General features: G+C 40.2%; 1 protein-coding gene across 10 annotated transcripts in view; it reads right to left on the bottom strand.

Annotated features, from left to right (window-relative positions):
- Positions 1-19,601, bottom strand: part of LOC119649162 (supervillin) — an 838,258-nt gene that overhangs the window by 319,279 nt on the left and 499,378 nt on the right. For 9 of the 10 annotated variants that reach the window (XM_038051179.1, XM_038051177.1, XM_038051182.1 and 6 more), the window contains one exon: positions 9,054-9,628. In XM_038051179.1, the coding sequence (XP_037907107.1) occupies positions 9,054-9,628 (575 nt within the window). Of the gene's footprint in view, positions 1-9,053; positions 9,629-17,772; positions 18,378-19,601 lie in introns of those variants that run through there. The other variant, XM_038051185.1, reaches the window with a different exon arrangement.

Genomic DNA, 19,601 nt, shown 5'->3' with positions numbered 1-19,601 from the left:
TAATCAAAAAAATCAGCGCCTCCAACTTCACAAGAAGCCAAGAAGATACCGGGATTTAACAAACGGAATGCCGAGCAACAAGCAACTGCTTGAATCTTTCTCTAACTATTGCTTAACCATGAAGTTTATTTTTTATTAAATTCTCCCAACAATTTAAATTCCTATTCAAAAAAAATATAATGACGAACAACAGCAGGTCCTTCATCTGTACTGTGCTACCTGAAAAAGTAACAATTCTCTACTTAAGAAAGAGGTTTTAGAGTCACCAGGTTTCACCACAACCCAAGCAAAAAGGGGCTAGCACGACCTATGAAGGTTTTTCGACATTCGATCGGTCTACTGCGATATGATCTAGAAGGTACACTCAATTATTTTATGCTATCCTATCGTCGTTTTGCCCCGGAATACTAGACTGTACCTCCTATATATGCCCCCAATGAGCTAAATTAATAATTTTAACATTTACCTCTCTACATTAGTCGTAAAAATTGTCTCCAATACACTATCGTCCTAAAACTCCCTATTCCCTCAACTGCTGGAATACTCAAGTACATTCTTCATGCGTTTATGTTTTTGACGTGCTATTCCTATCATTGGAGCAACTGGATGCAAAGTTTCCGCCATTGCATGTTTTACGTTGGTAATAACAATGCCCTACGGTCGTAATCATCAGGAAATTCCATTTTCGTCGTAGGGGAGTCATTGCGTAGTTCTTTTCAGATTGTCAAAACTTTTCATCTAGTCATTCTCATTAGATTTTACATTTGTGTAGATTACTTGGGAGTATATGGTAGATGTTTTAGTGTTAAAGACAAAAATATGGATCTCAAAAAAAATATAGTAAACATGACACTAAAAGAATAGAAGAGAGAGAGTTCTTCGTGTGAACATATATAATGTAAGGAAGCTAGTAAAAAAAAATGAGTAATCTGAAATCGTAACAGTATACAGAAGACAAGTTTATAGACAATAAGACGTTATCAAGAATTTCGACCGGGATGCGAAACCTCTATTGGAAAAGCATCCATAACGATTTGAATTGTGTGAATAAATTAATTTTAGGGATTCTACAAAAGATGACGCAACCAACTTCATGACGGAGCGTCACTGTCAGACTTCAGATCTCAGTATATGCCATTTCGTTTTAGTGTACACAACATATTTTTTTGTACTTCAAACATGTCAAACTATGTGCTATAGCAACAAACCGCAATTTGCGAGAAGCCTTACCTTTTTGTTTTAATTGGAAAAAAGCAATCGAAAGTTATCGATTGCTGTGTGAACATGCCCCATCGCCACAAATGTGTGATAATTGGTTTCACGCTTTAAAAAGGCGGTTTTGACATTGAAGGAAGGACGTTTTCATATGTGTTTCAACCACAAAAAAGAAAAGGCTTTTTGCATCGCATGGATACTGGCAATGAAGAGTAGATCCCGCCGACAATCCCGAGCGAAAAAAAATCAATATCCATGGATCAACGCTTATATTCTGCATTTGGTGGGTTCAGAAGGGCGACGTGTACTACAAGCTGCTTCATCCGAACGAAACCATCACGGGGTAGCGTTACCAATAACAAATGATGAATTTGAGTCAAGCGATGAAGATAAAACACCCACAATATGAAATAAGGCATGAAAAAATGATTTTTAAACATGAAAATGTTCTAGCCCACATTCCAAAAACCCCTCAAAGAAAAAATGGAAGCGATAAACTGGTGCGTGTTATCCCACCCGCTATACAGCCCAGACATTGATCCTTCGGATTACCACTTTTCCCAATTAATGGCCTGTCTGACCAACACTTTATTTCTTACGAGAAAACCAAAAATGGGTTGATTGGTGGATTACATCAGAAACCTAGGGACCATTTTCACGTGGAAACCCTTTTCTACCAAAAAGATGGGAAAAAGTAGTGGCTTACAATGACCAACATAGCAACCATTTTTTAAAAATAAAGGTACCATTTTACGAAAAAATTCTCAACATTAATGTAGACTCTCAGCAATTTTTTCTAAATATCTAAGTCAATATCTGTATTTTAATATACGAAATAAAAGGGGAACAATTAGTTGAAAAACAATAAGCATCAGCATCCAAATGTTCCAGTTCGTGAAAGTTGTGGAAGAAATGCCAACTAGAGACAGAAAAAAGCTTTTACGACCAACATAAGGGGATCACCTATATAAAAGTTTTTTTCTTTTTGACATTGAGATGTGACGGACTGATGCACCAAAGGACTCAAGTCACCTTCCCGAACTGGCGAACAAGCGTGAATCAATCAGAACGTTATTATAATTGCTCTTGAGTGTTCCGCTTCATTTGAGAGGTCTTCCCTCATGGTTGACAATAGACAACTTGGATGTTCATTTTGAATATTTCTAATTTTGTATTACAAAGGCTAATGATGACTTAATTCTTTAGTTCGTCAAAATTTTTAACTTAGTCGACTGAAATAGTTCAGTTTTCTTAGTAAAAAATTAATCCAATTTAAATGCATATTATGCGTGATAAAAATATAACTTTAGATAAACAATTACTGCGGTGATTTTATTTATCACTCAATCAAGCGTGCCACAGTCTATGGTTCAAGTCGATATTTCAAAATACATTGAACTTAATTTGAGCAGTTATCGACACAGTATAGAGGAAACTTCATGATCTTTTTCAGATTTTTCGATTGGTAATGGGTTCGTTAAATAAATCATCACTTTTGACCCCTCTCACTCCCCGCCTTTCCTTCCAAAGCTAAGACCAGCATCGAAAAGTTGTAATCAAGACCTTTTATTTGATATCGAACATGACTATATTCGATGAGGACCCCTCCTCCCTTAATCCCAACCTAGAGAGATGTTACTCACTGCATGTCTGGGCGTTCACAGTTTCCACTTTTTCACCCAATTTAGTGTCAATCGGTATAGTCGTTTCTGAGAAACGGGTGTGTGACAGATAGACAGACAGAAATTGAACCGATTTTAATATTGTTAATTGCAAACGAAACCTTAAAAATGAGTCTCCACGTCAAGATTCGCCCTGCTATATATCGGTTGGAACTTTGCCGCTGATCTCCCTGAGTTGACATAATATTGCTCTTTCTTGGAGTTTGAATCCTCGTGGCATTTACAAAACTAATTTCTTAAAATTCTTTTAGAAATCTGAAGACAAGCTACAGACATTCAATGCATCGACCAACAAAGGATCTTCTTAGTGCTATTACGTTGAAGATTAAATCAATCGTAGCCCATGCGCATAGGCAATATTGCGAGCTATTTTCAGCAAGGGAAACCTTCAACCAGTGTTCCTCTGTGAAATCAGCCTACACTATAAATACAAACCACACTTTTGGAATTTTCAAAATTTTTCAAACGGTTGTATGCATACATGATTGCCACTCCAGAAATAGGGCACTGTGCACCAACCCCATTTAGGAGTCATCGTTGTCGGTTTACCGAACTGATCAGTCACAAACTATTTCCTTAAACCTTCAAGTTACGATGGTGAGGTTCTCATCTCACTGAGAAAATCCTCTATTTCCAATCATAAATTTAAAAATTTTCATTTCGGATTTATTAGTTTTTTAGGAGACAGGTCCTTGAAATGACATCATCATCTTGCTCCCTGATTCGTTCTATATCACATTAGAAATATTCTAGGGATAAATTATTTGAAATAAATACTTCTGGAATTTTCTTTCTCCGCCGCTGAGATAGAATCCTCATCTCTTGAACCAACAACAACTGCATTTCCGAATCGAGTTCTGGCAAATGCAGGAAAATTAGGACACCCAACCCTGAATTTGGAGAAACTACCAACCAATACGAGCGGGACATAAAACCCCCAGATAATCGTTCAGAGCTTAAACGAGCAAATACGGAGGGTGGGGAATGACAGATGTCTTCTGGGAGGCTAAATAGCGGTTCACTCCTAACACCGTGTGTACAGGGGCATTAGAATAACGAAGGAACCACTCACCTGATCGCCAGCTATTTCCTCGGTTCATCCTATTGCGGAGGTTTTAAAACTTCGAAATGAAAGTGCTGGTTAGCAGTCTGACCAAAGGGGGACAAATTCCCGGTATATAATTCTACGAACTTAAACAAGGATAATTGACATCGTTTTCACATTCAACATCATTTGCGTTGTTTTGTTTGGTCTTGGGGAGTTGGAAGTCTTCCAATAGATTGACGCTTGCTTGATTTCTAGGTCACACCCCAACCTTCATCACTTGTAATGACTTTGGACAAAATGAATGAAATGAAGTGGCAATACGTCTAATTTAAAAACCCCAGTTAACAATATCGAACGAACTCCAACTCCCACCTGTCTGTTCTGAAATTTCGTCGATCAATGATCCTCGATGATTTTTGTTAGATATTTTCAACGTTTTCATTGTTTCGAAAAAATGAAAGACGCAAAAAACCGCATGGCCTTTAACACTTATCCCATCATGTTTAAAACGCTCAAGCCAACCACACTGTGTGCGGTTCCTAGTATCCTCTTTGCACGGAACAACATTTCAAACAAACTCTTTGTTGTTGAGGATGCTGGGAGTCCTGAGTACGCATCCACTTGATGACGAACCGGACCACTTCGGGAGCAACTTCCTTCCTCTCTTGTGGTCAACGGACTCTTCTCTTTGGGTAAAACACCCAAGTTTATCAAAAAAATTTTGCTGACGGTTTCGCCTTTGTTCTTGTAAATTTTCTATAAAGACTCTGCCGGCACATCACAGCAGCAGTAAAACCCAACATTATAATCCAAACTAACGCCGTATGGTCAATTGTTATGTCGAGATCCCTGCTAATTCCATCTAGTGACAGACCTTTCTACAATGGGTCTCCATTCGTTTGCAAATTTCTCAAAAAATATATTCTCCAATAGGAAAAATTGATAGCAAATTGTTTTATCCTGCTCAGCTAATTTATCTTCACACTCCTCTTTATTATGCGTGACAATAAGCCAGTGAGGCAAGTTCATACTGATCGTTGCGAAGGAAGTATAACACCGTACAAACCAAATTTACCAAAATAATGTATTCTTTTCACGACATTCGTAGCAGTAAGGATTGTGTAAGATATATACATATATACGGTGTCGATTGTAGTTTAGCCGATATGGGAAGCTCACTTCTCTCTCTCTTCTATCCTCGACCGCCGGAGCCCTTCACGGCCGCAGAGTAGCACGAAATCCAACTTTATTATATATGAATAGCGTGGTACCACTATCGTCAAAATGTTTTACTTATTGACATCGCCCTGGTCTAAAATGCGATGAATTTCCTTATTAAATATTTGCCTTACTCTAATCTCTCTCTCCTTGAATCGGGACGTATTGAAAAAGTTGCATGGTAACACCATAAGTAATAATAACACATGATTCTTAAACTCCACCTCCTCTTCTTCTTCTTCTTCAGTCTTTGTCCCGTTCAGAAGCAGGGCCGGTTTGCCTTGATCAGTTCCGCCACTTTGCTCTGTCAAAGACCTGCTCTTGATGCAGGCGCGAGACATTCAAATCACCATCCAGCGTGTCAACCCACCGTTATTTCGGCCGCCGTTTTCGTCCTTTCCTATAGACTTCAATGTTGGCAAGTGAGTTCTCGTTAGGGAAAACTACATGATCATATCATCGTAGACTCCTCTCCAAAAAAAATGTTTACACGATCGGTGTACCCCATATCAATGGCGAATCATTTCGCAAGTGATCATAGCGTGTATCCACCAGTTATTGTCATTTATAGTCGGTGAACACTCAGAATCATAGGACTCGGCAGGATGAACGACACAGTGGAAAATTTTAGATCTGAGAAGCTCATTGATATGTCGATCACAAATAACGTCAAGTTGTGTGGGACACGGTCAACTGCTTTTTCTAGACCCAGAAATGCTATGTAAAGAGGGTTATGTTTCTGACGGTGTTTCTCTATAAGTAACTTCGCAGCATATATTGCGTCAGTAGTTCCGATTTTGAATGAAGTCACGAATACAATTGCCAAGAATACGTTCAAAAATTTAATTCCTAAACCCCACCTTCATCGGAATCCTTTGTTTAGTACAGGGAACTCCTATAGTTACTTTGTTATTATTGTTGATAGGCGGAAACATCATTGCATTTTCAAAGTGTGTTTTATCACAATCAATGGTGCGCAAGTGATAAGCCTAAAGCGGCCGGAATTCGAAACCGCAGCAAGGAAATTGAAAGGATGACGTTCAAGCAATTCAGCTACCGGCTAGAATTACCGGGATACCGACTACGATAGAGTACACTCGTACGATAAATGACGAGGGTCCTAAAAATAAGGCTCAAAATAGCATAAAAACATTATTCCCATTTTCTCTTTAATCTGCAGTAGTACATTAAAAAGTCGAGTCCAAGGAAAATGGCCTAGAGAAATACAACTAAAGATAGGACGACTCAATTAACGCAAACAACAGATCACTTTTGAGGATGTTCATCTGGAGGACGCAATCACTGAACTGAGAAGACTACATGCAACTGATTCTGCAGGCCAAGAATTGACTTGGCTCACTTTCCCATGGAAGTAAAGGGCATAAAAAAATCAGCAGAGTATTTTCCACAGCTACTGCTACCCAATGGAGCATTCATAAGCTGGTTTGAGTTGATGAAATTCAGCCTTTTGTGATTAGAATATATCCTTGCTTCCAGGATGGATGAACTACCAGAAGAATATATTAGCTTGTTGCACATGAAATGGCCGATTTGGTACTAAAATTTGAAACGACTGTAAAGCTTACAAAAATTTATTTAAATAATCACAATAGGTACCAGTCGATTCAAAACACTTCTCCCAGCGAGATACAAGAGCATGTATGCCAGTCTCGTAGAAGTCCAATTTTCGGGTGTTGATAAACTTGTCGAAGGCAATTTCGATGGCCTCTTCATTCCTAAATTGTTTTTCCGCCAAAAAATTATCCATATGCTTAAAAAAGTAGTAGTTGTTGTACAGTTTTTCTGTGCATTTATCTTCCCTCCAGGTGTCAAAAAAGAAAAGTGGATAACTGGAGCTGTAGACCACCAAACAGTCACCATTATCTTCTCCGGATGGAGGCTTGGTTTCGGCATATGCTTCGGTGGCTCATCAGCATCTAGCCATTGTGCTAATCGGCGACGATTGTCGTATAATACCATTTTTCATCACATGTCACTATTCTGTGCAAAAAGGAGTCGCTTCTCTTACGGGAGAGTAAAGAACTACAAATTTCTATTCGAAGCGCCATGTTTTACTCCGTAAGGGCATGCGGAACCCACTTGTCTAGCTTCTTCACCTTTCCCAGTTGTTTCAAGAACGGGGAAACTGTCGAATAGTGTATGCCCAGTATCTCTGCAATGTCTCTCATAGACTGACGTGTGTCGGATTCGACTAGCAAACGCAACTCGTCGTTGTCAATCGATGGTCCTGGATGTCCACGTAGCGCAATTTGAAGGTTTACGTCGCCTGACCGGAATTTTCCGAACCACCGCCGTATGGTTCGTTCGCTTACCGTATCAGCTTCAAATGCGCTGTTAATGTTCCTGGTCGCCTCCGCTGCTTTATGACCGAGTTTGAACTCATATAGAAAAAGTATACCTTCTTGACTCTTTTCCATCCTTTTTTCCTTTTTATTGACTGTTATCACAACGATGGTCAAAAATGAAATGACTTTTTGATTAAATGTAGGAGTATAAATACTTCATTATCCGACACCAACAGCGCCAACTGGTGGTGGTTTGATCCTGCAAAATCGCAACTAACTCCACTAGATTGCCAAATCGGCTATTTCATGTGCAACAACCTAATAACATCGCATCCAGCATGGAAGAACTACTAGCGAACCGAATAGCTAACTTCTTGATGCCTGAGCAAAACGTACGTTTGTCGCGTGCGACGTGAGCATAAAACGGAAAGCAAACTCTGCTAAAATACAAACTAAGCGCTATTGGACAAGCTTCGTAAAATTCTGGCGGAAACAGTTAGCAATCAAGAAGTCTTTCAAAACAAGGGATATGCAACCAAACCAATATTCGCATCGTAACAACCACGAAAGAACATACATAGTATAAGCTAGCCCTGCCCTGCCGAGGTACCAATTGAGGCTATAAATAAACGCAAGAAAAGGTACCTTTACTTTTAAGAGGGATTCATAATTCCTAACCTACTGTACTGTTGCTGTACTGCTGTGCAACCCGGTCCCTGGTGGAAGATCGAAATCAAGATGCAGTTTGCACACCCCAATTTTCACCATTAGGTGAAGATTTTGAGTTTATTAGGATAACTGAGGGTTTATTAAGGACAACTGAAAAATATCGAAAGAAGCCTCGTAAGCTAGAATAAGATTTTAGTTTGAACCAAGAGAGAAAACATCATGTTTGGTTTGAAGCCTCGCCCAGAATTTAAATGTCTATGACCGTCAGTCGGCCTAGCAGCCTATACCAAACTCTGTTAATATAGTTGACAACTTCTTCTATGCGAGAAGGTGACGCAGATGCTTCTTTAGCAAGTGAAAATATATTTTTTTAACACTGATATAAGACTTGCTGATTCATTAGTTTGTAAACATACACATTCCTACATTCACTTCAATCAATCTTGACCTAATCTACTTTTACAGCTGCTAAACATAATACCAATTGCTATATATCATATTTATAACTTCTATCATGTGGCAATTTCAGGTACCGTTTCTGAGTAATCATACATAAAAATTGGTGATATCTTTAAGTTCACACATAACAAAAGAAAGTGATTCTAATTTTCTGTGTCAAAACCACACCAAATCAAAACATAGGCTATAATTATTTCACAGCAAACAAGTCGTTTTTTTAATCATTGGATTAGAAAGATAAAAGTTCACTTTAAAACTTTGATTGCAAATAAACGCTAATATAAAGATAGCATAGATTAGATTGGGAAATATGAACAAAAAAGGTGCTGTGAGAAAAGTGGTAAGATATCTTCGATTTCGACTCCAAGTTTACTTTTGATTGATTTTAATTCAAATGATGTATCACAGTTATCCAAAAAAAAAAAATTAATTCAAATAGGAAGAGTTTGGTCATACCTTTTCTAACTTTCGGTGGTAGAGGTTTCTCCTCCGGGCTGCTACCATGCTTCATTCGCTCCTCCAACTGTTGGAACATACTGGCCCGGGCACGAACACTGTTATTACGCGCTAATCCACTTGCAGCCCCTCCCGACGTTGGGGGCGTCGTCATTGTCTTGTCCATATCGCTACTATCGTGTTTGGCAAATTCTTTATCTTCTAAACTATCGCATTTAGTAAGAGAATCATCTTCGACGATATCGTCCTTGCTAATGCCGCCCACCGCAGACGAACCCGACTCTGATGCTAGTGATTTCGACGTGGGAGTCGCACTCGCAACTGACGACGTTGAAATATTATCGCCGTATCCGGACATTTCAGATACTTTGCCCGTTTGTAATCCGCTATCGCTACTTAAAGATAAACAATTCAATTCAGCCGATACCGAATTTGGTGAATATTGATCGGTTATTGGCCGCGATGATGATGATGTTGGTGAATAGGATGATGTGCTACGTGGTGATATTTTTAGCAAATAGTTCAAAGATTCCAATGATCCTGGCTTGAATAAATCCACTGCGGTTGATTGTACACTAAAATGAGGAATAGAATGTGAATATTGCGTTTTTTAGAAGCTTTATAAAAATGTGTAATGATAGAGGGTAAAATGAATGGAAAACAGATGGAAACCTAAATCGGAACCATACAATTTTGGAGGGATACTAGAGTTTCGGCAAAGTTTTTTTTTCTTCAAAATCACTATAGATTTAAAGATTAAACCTCTTATCCTGATTAAAAGTTTAGTGATAGTGGTTCACATGATCACCCTTTAATATCGTTTAAGAATGGTAGATGTTAACTAGCGTTGTAGGTTTAGAAAATACATATCTTCATTTAATAATTTCCATTTGCGCCAGTCTTAAGTAACAGGTAGTGAATTTTTATGGCTTCCTAATATTGTCGAATCAATTCTGAAAATAAGTAGCTGCAATACAAAAATTGATGGACTATTTTAGAAATCTCTGAGATCTCTAGTAGTTTTCGAATCGATGCTTCGAGAACAGTTCAAGATTGGAGAATAATCCTTACACATATCACGACCGAGAAGATTTTCGCAAATTCTCCATAGACACAGAAAAAAGTGGAAAATTTGGTGCAAACCGTTTTATGCCTACGCGAACGTCCAGTTTTATTTTCATTTTCAAATTCCTTTATTCTGCTACTACGTTTCCCAGTCTGGTTCAGAAAGGGAAGGAAGGAGGGGCTAGGAATTAATCCACATAATCGATAGACATCTAAGTACTACAAAAATTGGATGAGGCAATGATTTTCCTTTGAACGAATGAATAATAGGGATTGAAATTTATGGCCTACCCTAGCGGATATTTTGAATCTAAACGAAATCTCTTTCAATATGGCACTGCACTATTGCCATCTGGTGAGCATTCCAGAAAAAAAATCTTTTGTCGCTTTGATGCAAGTAACATCCGCAAGCTGCAACCGCAGAATCTAGGAATAGCTTCCAGGCAGAATAGTCAGGTCTGACGAGAGGACGGTCAAAAGGAGGGGTTTCCCCAGGCCCGCACAAGCAATAGAAATTTTAGTAAACCCATGACCCATATAATTTTCACCCCGGTCTCGATTTTTTCGCATGATTTTCATCCCGGCTATTCGGAGTATAGCGTATGTCCCTTTTCAGCCGGGACTGAAGAACATTACAACAAAGCACCAAGAGAGACTTGCAACACGGAGGAGCGGAAGCATTTTAGTGTAAAACTGAATAGTTCAACATACTCTTTAAAGCTAACAATGGGATTGTGATGACAGATGGATATGCAGGCGATTCTGACAACACTTTGTTACACCTAACAATTAATCAGAGATGAATATTGAGCCGTTATAAAATCAGCTAAGCATAGGAATGCTGGAAACGGAACCATGAACAAAAAAAGATAAGGAATCAAAGGGAGTTAACCATTGCGACGACTGGAGAAATAGGTCATCCCACATTATATCGGACTAGGATTGCTAAACATAGTCTCTAAGATACGCAATCGTTTCCACTTCAGTGGATAAAACAGTTGGTCGTCGAAGCGTAAGGATACTAATGCCCCAGCTATCTACTCAAAACAAAATCATTACAGCTATCAATGTTGTCAAATGGAATAAAAGATATGAAGGACTCTTGATAAAATATTTCTGTCTGTACACAATAGAGATGAGTTCAACATAAGTTTTTAATAAGTGATGTGACATCGGCAGTCAAAGGGTAGTATAGGGCGAAACGTGGATTGGTACCCACGATGGAGCATAAAACCTGGGAAACGACAACCAACACCAACAGCTCTACTACCAATTCCTATCGCCACCTCCACGTGGTGATCGCTGGGAGTTCTTTCTTCATGAAAAACTGCAGACGGAGAAGGATGAAGGCGAGTCTCCCGCGCCTAAAAACGGCACAAAATGTACCAACTGGTCTTCCAGGTTGCGGGTTGGGTAGGCCTGACAACCCTACACGGAAAACCGATGTTACGAAGCCACGGAAGGAGCCTCGGACAGGATGGATTTTACAACGACGAACCCGACAACCACAACGGATTAACGATTTGTGTATTTTCTCATGGAACGTGCGCTCCCTGTACAGACCGAATGCTGCTGAGCAGCTAGCCGATACCCTGTCCCAATATAAGGCTGATGTAACAGCATTGCAAACGATGTGATGGACAAGTACCGGTTTCCTGGAGAAGAGGTATTATAGTAGCCATCCAGTAAACCATGTGCTCGGAGTAGCTTTCTTCGGCAGCCAAAAATGAAACCTGCTGTAATCGGCTTGGAAAATGTAAGCGAAAGGCTATGCACTCTGCGTTTGCGGGGCAAGTTTAGAAATATAAACCTCATAAACGTTCACGCCCCTACAGAAGAGACTGCAGAGTCAGAGAAGGATACCTTCTACGAGGCAGTTGAGCGGACCATCGAAGCCTGTTCCAAGTATCATATAAATCATACTTGGAGATTTTAACAGTCAGGCAGGGACGGAGCCGGCGATACGTCGGCTCACATACCTTACATAGGAATACCAATGGTAACGGACTGCGGATTATTCAGTTAGCACTATCGCACGAAATGGTCGTTGGAAGCACCTGTTTTGGGCGAAAAGCGGTCCACAAAGATATGTGGGCCTCTCCAGACGGGAGCACTTTTAATCAAATGCTGATTGAACGCCGCCACCTTTCAGTCTAGATGAATATCAGGATATATAGAGCGGCCAATATAGACTCGGACCACTATCTCGTTGGTATAATTCTCCGAGCTCGAATTACGACACCACCTACAATCCCCTCTGAGAATCAAGTGAGAGTGAATACTGAAGCCACTCACAACACAGCCCTCCGCAACACTTATAAGGACGAAATGGATGCCCCAATAACCGCAGTCAACAAAGATCCTGGAGATGAAGTAGCAACAAATGATCTTGACAACCACCAGAAGAACGTTATCATTCATATGGCCACAAACTTACTTGGCCCCAGCCGCAAAAAAGGTAGCTTTGGAACGGAAGAATGCCGCATACCGAGTAATGTTGCATTCTCAAAGAACGCGGGCACGCGCAGACACTTATCACGAACTCCGTCGAGCGGAGAAGCGACTTCAAAGACGGAAAAAGGAAGCCTGGGAGAACCAACAAGTCTGTGAACTAGTAAAGTATAGGGAGCAACCGCACCAGGCGCGGAAGTTTTACCAACAAGTCAGCAGGATGAAGCCTGTACACCTCGATGCTCATCCTACCGAGACAAAGAGGGAAATCTGATTTCCGACAGAAAGGGCATATTGGAGCGATGGATTGAGTATTTTGATGAACCAAAATATCGGCGAGTCGGAGGTCCCGCCAACTGCAGACGACGGACAAATGCTGCCATCACCAAGTATAGGAGAAACAGTCCGTGCAATCCATCGGCTTAAAAATCATAAGTCGCCAGGAGCCGATGGAATTACAGCCGAATTGGCTAAATATGGAGGCGACCAATTGCACCAAGTGGTTCATCAACTGATGTTCAAAGTATGGGACAGCGAATCAATGCCTGACGACTGGCAACGGGGCATCATCTGTCTCACACATAAAAAGGGGGATATCACGCAGTGTGTCCGTGTCCGTGTGTCCGGATAGCTCAGTGGTTAGAGCACTAGGCTGTCATACGGAAGATCGCGGTTCAAATCTCACTGGTGGCAGCGGAATTTGTATCGTGATTTAACGTCGGATACCAGTCGACTCAGCTGTGAATGAGTACCTGAGTCAAATCAGGGTAATAATCTCGGGCGAGCGCAATGCTGACCACATTGCCTCCTAGTGTACCGTTACGGTTTTGAATAAAGTGCTCTAACACACTTCAAGGCCCTGATCCAATATGGATTGTTGCGCCAACGATTATTATTATCACGCAGTGAAGCAATTATAGAGATATCACGTTGCTGAATACCATCTATAAGATATTCACCTCTATCTTCTAGGCCGGATAGCCCCATACGCCCAGAATATCATTGGCCGATATCAAAGAGGCAGCAACAGATCAGATTTTCTCTCTGCGGCAAGCGATGCCAAAACTGTTGGAATATGGACATCAGTTGCACCATCTTTTCATCGACTTTAAAACCGCCTATGACAGCGTAGCGAGGGTAAAACTGTAACTGTAACTGGCCATGAGAGAATTCGGTATACCAACGAAATTGATAAGATTGACTAGGCTGTGGAGTGGCAGTGGAGTTCTATTTGGATTTTGGATCGCCAGACCTGCACAATCAACTTTCACCACTTTTCCCAATGATCATTTTGGCCTTACTCTCACTGGAACCACTAAACTTATTAACTCCATCACTTTTTTGCAATATGCGGAAACTGGTTGAAAAGTTGTGGTAAACTCTGTAATTGAGAGGTATAAAAAATAGCCATCCCCCAAAAAGCTATTAAAGTAGCAGTCAAGAGAGCGCTGTTTGCTCACGCGTCTGAAAGAAGGAGCTTTTCCATGCAGCGGAAGAAGCAGAAGCTGATAATCATTCTCAAGTCAAATAAAACTTTGGATGAACGCCCACCATTTTCTCTCTCCTCTCCCCAATTCTCTGGCATTTTTTTAAATGGATAATCTGTAACAGATTACCGAAAGAGAAGAAAAGGTTTCTTGGAAAATCAATTCAGATTTCGAGAGACAAGATCTATGACCTATGCAGTTATCTAAGTGCAATCTGTTTGTTTTTAGTATTTTTAGTGATTAAATTATTTGCAATAATTAAGACTGCCTTTTCTATTCGTTAGTAATATTCATTAAGCTTGCCAATACCGATATTTCGGGAACCGCTTGTTGCCTTCATCAGTGCTAACAGATCTCTCTCCGCCACGCAATGATAACACTTGATATGGAGAATGCCGTCAAAGCCACGAGATGAAGAAAAATACCAGAGACTTAATCAAATTAGGCGCATCAAAGTACCTGTTGTTTCTCATTGCCGAATAGAATTCTGTGTGCAGATGAAGGACAGAACTCATATCTAACAACATGCGACGTTCTATAAACTCCATGCTAGGCCCACTCTTGTGGACAATATGTATAGCGGAGCGCTGATGCCTGACCCACCTACTGGCGTTGGTTGTGGTTTCGTCAGCAATTTTGAACTGACAGGTCGATATTTAGGCGAAGGAAGCAGTTTGTGACATTAAGTCCTGGTTAGAGAATGGTGACCTATCGCTCGCAGAACAAAAAACGGAAGTAGTACTTATCAGTAAGTACGAGTAAAAACAGTCATCGTCTATAAAAGTAGGAGCACAAACTATATATTTACAGCCCGTGCTTAAGGCTTTTAGTGTAATCACCGACCAGAAATCTCGAACTAGATAGAGTGTACAGTAACCCAACCATGCAATGCTGGAGCTGGGAAAATGCACTGGAAGAGGAAACAAATAGAAGGAAAATAGGAGCTGCATACTGGAATTGGCCATTTACACCCCGCACATTGCACTTACCAAACAATATCCGACGAAGTGGCTTGTGTGATAATAGGGACGATATTCTGGTGAAAGAAGGTCATTGTGGTCAAACGTATACCATCGGAGGGTCTTCGCGACCCAATGGTAGTTTGCACAGGATGAAGCTACTGTTGAGTGGCAGAAGAGATGGAACGAGTCAGAAAAAGGCTTTTGTACCCACAGAGACATATACGATACTTCTAGATGGACGGGACGTCAGGCAAAACAGGTTTCGATCTAACGCAGCTTTTGATTGGATGCGAAGGCTATCAATTCATAGATTTGGATATAATAATGTACCAGTATCCTGAATGCTGTAGAAAACGCAAAGCATGCTTACCTTAAATGCCTAATGTTTCTAGTTCAACTTAGCACCCGAAAAGATCATGCAGGTTGTGTTCAAGTCGAAGAGGATATGGATTGAAATCGAAAAGACATAAGAAGCTTAGGCAGGAAAAAAATTGTTGAAGAAAGGAACGAGAGAGACGTACGAACCCGAGCAAATCGTGATCCAGTCCTGCGGCATAATCCTGTATTGCAGGGAACGTGGAAAAAGAAGGAATTGATTTCATTGGGCAAAAGTCAAACATAACCGTCCGACGTAGTAATATGCTGTTATATTCTATATTTGAGTAGATATCGATATGAAGAGTATTTTAAGGCCTCAGCACCGTCCAGGGGTAGTCTCATGATTATTTTCAAATTTTTCGGTTGAATAGTTTCTAAGAATGGGTTCGCGAAAGAATTTTTTTCTAGCGGATCGAAACCTTTTCTTTGATAACCAACATGACTATACTCGGTGAAAAAAAAATGACACCCTCTTCTCGCAAGTATGTCCCACCCCACTCACCATCACACTCAACTTAGAACGACCCGACTCACTGGAATTCACAGTTCCAAATACCATCAAACTTCGTGTCAATTGGTATAACCGTTTCTGACAGACAAACGAACGGAACAACAATCAGAAAGAGCATAGTAGGAGTTCTCTCCACTCGATGGAAGAGGCGAAAACTAGTTTTCCTACGGAAACCCAATAAATAACTGGGATATCCATCGTCATACCAGCCGATTTGCCTTATAGACACTATAGAAAAAAAACTCTTGACAGAGCCATCTACAGCAGACATCTTCCTGTCACAAAATATAGGGATTGCCTATCGGGGCGACACTTTGGTTTTTGTTAAGCTTATTCGGAGATTGACGCCGTAGGCGTTGACTCGATACGCGATGTCCTCCAATAAATGCTGCGCCTTGGGCATAAAAAATGCGTCAACTCAGCCAGCTCGGAATGGATACAAAACTCAGAGCTCAGTGGTGGGTCCTCTTCTATGGAACTTTATATACAGTGGAAACCATCTAAGCTGAAGATAGCTCAGCTTCACCTTGAGAAGGCTTTTTGATTACCAACCCATACTATATTACTATTTGCCTTAGTGGTCACATCATCACTTCGAAAACGGTTATCGAATATCTAGGCGTGATGATTGACGCGAAAATCAATTTCAAGAGACACTTGGACTATGCCCATGAGAAAGTGGTAACTACCAACAGATCGTTAGCACGGGTGAATCCATAGCATGGGAGACCCAAGATATCACAAAATTATGCGCCACCAATTTGCGAGGAAACACTAGCAAATGCGAGTAGTCGCAGGGGGAAATATATGACTTATCGGTAGTGGCACAAAGGGTGTGCAGCGTCTTCATGATATTCTCAGGACGGGCAGCGTGTAATATTGTGGGAATGGTCCCGGGGGCCATTTTTACAAGTGAGGCACACTGTCCGTACGAGAAAAGAAAAACGAATTTACTCAAAAAGGATATATACCGAAGGGCGGTGAGGAAGGGAGAGGCAGGAGTCGCTGGAAAAAATTAGCAACTGTAGGATGATTCACAGAGACGACCAAATATTGAGGATTGGATTCAACAACGACATGGTGAGAATACATATCAGGGAATAGAGCTTACAGGAAGTATCTGCACTGATTTAGATTGCATGACTTTCCATTTTGCTCTGTATCTGGTTGCATACCTGAGGACCCCGAGCATATCATGTTCTACCGGCCTCGATTTTGTACAGAGAGAAGGAACTTGGAAAATTCTCTATAAATCAGCATAATTCTTCAGAACATTGTCGGGGAAATGCTGAAATCCGGGCAAACTCATCCGCGATAAACTTCATAATCAAAAGGATTCAGGCGGGACCTGGAAAAGCGAAACACGCAACCAACACTTGATCCCTTGAAAAGTAGGCACATATTCAAATATGTATCTACCGAATTCAATGGAATAGTGAGTTCCGTTTACTTACGTTCGAAGTGAGGGCTCTCTTCACAAACAATTAATGAGCGACGTAGAAAAACTTGGCAAAGTTCTGAAGGAACAGAGACGATCAGTAAGGAAACGTCAGGCTTGTTCTACAACAGTTACAGGTCATTTCTATATAAGATCCTTAATCAATCCATGGCAGCTGGAAAATTTTAGTTCCATGTGAAGTAACATCTCATCATCTAAAGCATTGTGAATATCTTTCTATTAGTATAGGTTAAGTCATCCCAGTTTTAAGGTTGATCCATTGCTTCACTCAATAAAACATGGCTTTTTATGTTCCCTTTTCAATGCAAATTCCCCACAATGAATATAAAGGAAAACCACAACACAAAATTTTAACAATATTAGCAAACATTTAGAAACCATCGTAAACAGGTATAGCTAAACTTACAGATTATAAGCTTTCCATTAACCCGTAACACTTGTTTATAATGCCGCGAAAATAAAAAATAAAACATAAACGAAAACGTTTCTCAACGGACAATCCTGCGCTGAAATCTAAAGATAGCACAGTCTCCACACTTGAATTGTCCACATCCACAATCACTTCATACGATAGACACGAATGGCCTCTATCATTCAAGATCTCCAAAAAGATCTTTTAATAATATTTATTTTCATTGAAAAATCTTTCGTTTTCCACTGAGCGAGTTGAAAATCCGTTAAAAATAGACTGTCCACAAATCCACGGGGATCACACTCATTCACAGTCGAATCGGACGCGATGTAATTGTAACTTTTGTAAAACGATTTTCAATTAAGTGAGGGGAAAATCTCGAGATGTTTTCAAGTGGATTCCACAGAAAATTGTCTTCTGAAAACCGCAATGTCTATTGCTACCCCGATTATAAGCCACAAAAACCAGACGATTCCGATCGGTCAGATCAAATTCAGTGTCTGAATACTGCGCCGTGATTTCTTCTATACACTATGTATCGACTAGAACCGACGATTTTCAAAAACTTAAACTGTTCAAAACGTTTTCATTTATCCGGAAAATCGAGTGAAATGTTTTAATGACGATTCATTCTAACCCAACTGTGTGAAGATAATCCCCAAAAGACTAAGTCGTTTCAGCAGGTTGCTAGCTTCGCCGGCGCAGCCTAGTACCGCCGCTCAGTCATGTGAGAATTTTCCGTGAGAGCAGCATGAAAAGCGGGAAATTGTATGGAAAATATTCCGGCGCAAGTCATTTAGTTAATATTTTTGTTTTCCCGAGTGGGAAATGAAAGTGCGAGCAGAAAGGTTCTGAAAAACTACAAAGCAGCTGGCCGCTGTCGGTGCTAATTTTATAAATGCTGAGAGTTGAGAAATATTAGAAGGGATTTAGCATTTCCTCAAAATTTTCCGAGAGAATTGAAAACTTACCGCATTTTCCTGGCTACAGCTGTTCGGTGCCAGCAGAATGGAAACAGTAATGGTAGTGAGACTGCCCATAGCATACCCGACATTTCCTAGTTCCATTGAAAGTTTTTGTGTTGGAAATCAATGCATTCCTTGCACTCAATCGTGCGAAAGTATATTGATTGCATGTTGGGTAAGCTACAAAACCTTTAAGCCGATTATTCTGTCACTTACTGCTGGAATTATTGTACTGTTGGCGCATTACGGGCAAGTTATCAGTGTAATTTTTCCAGAGCAAATAAACGAAAAAAGCAAACTATTTGCGATGCAAATTGTGTTATAAATTTGATCTGATTGTTTGGTACCACATTGGAGAAATTAATCTCTTTAATTGGGTAATTTCGATAATAAATTACTGACAATTTATAAAATGTACGGTAAAACGGTAGTTTTCGAGTTATTTTGAAGATATAAATCTTGATGTTGATGATCCCTTTTTTCCTTTTACCTTTTAACTTCGAAGGAATCGAAAACCCAGTTTGCGTATTATGACCTATTTTTTTAAAATTCTAAACCATCAAATGGAAACGAAAAATACATATCTTATTTCCACAGATAATTCGCCAAATCAAGATCTGGGATATAGTAGTAAAGCATCTGTTCGTTGGAACAGTAGCTTGATTAGTTACGATAGCTCCTAGAGAAAGCACAACCAAGTCGGTGGGTGATGCTCGTAAAAATACATCTCCTTAATCTATAACAGGCCTCCGACGAGCACCAATATACTTATGTATATCGGGAAATTGCAAAATTACAAACGAATTCACCAGCTCTGATTCAATAGAAGAGTGGTGAAAAGTGGGGAATCTCACGAGA

This window comes from Hermetia illucens, chromosome 2 (genome assembly GCF_905115235.1).
Source record: "Hermetia illucens chromosome 2, iHerIll2.2.curated.20191125, whole genome shotgun sequence".
In the NCBI taxonomy this organism is placed as follows: Eukaryota; Metazoa; Arthropoda; class Insecta; order Diptera; family Stratiomyidae; genus Hermetia; species Hermetia illucens.
This window is presented reverse-complemented; position numbering and strand designations above follow the sequence as displayed.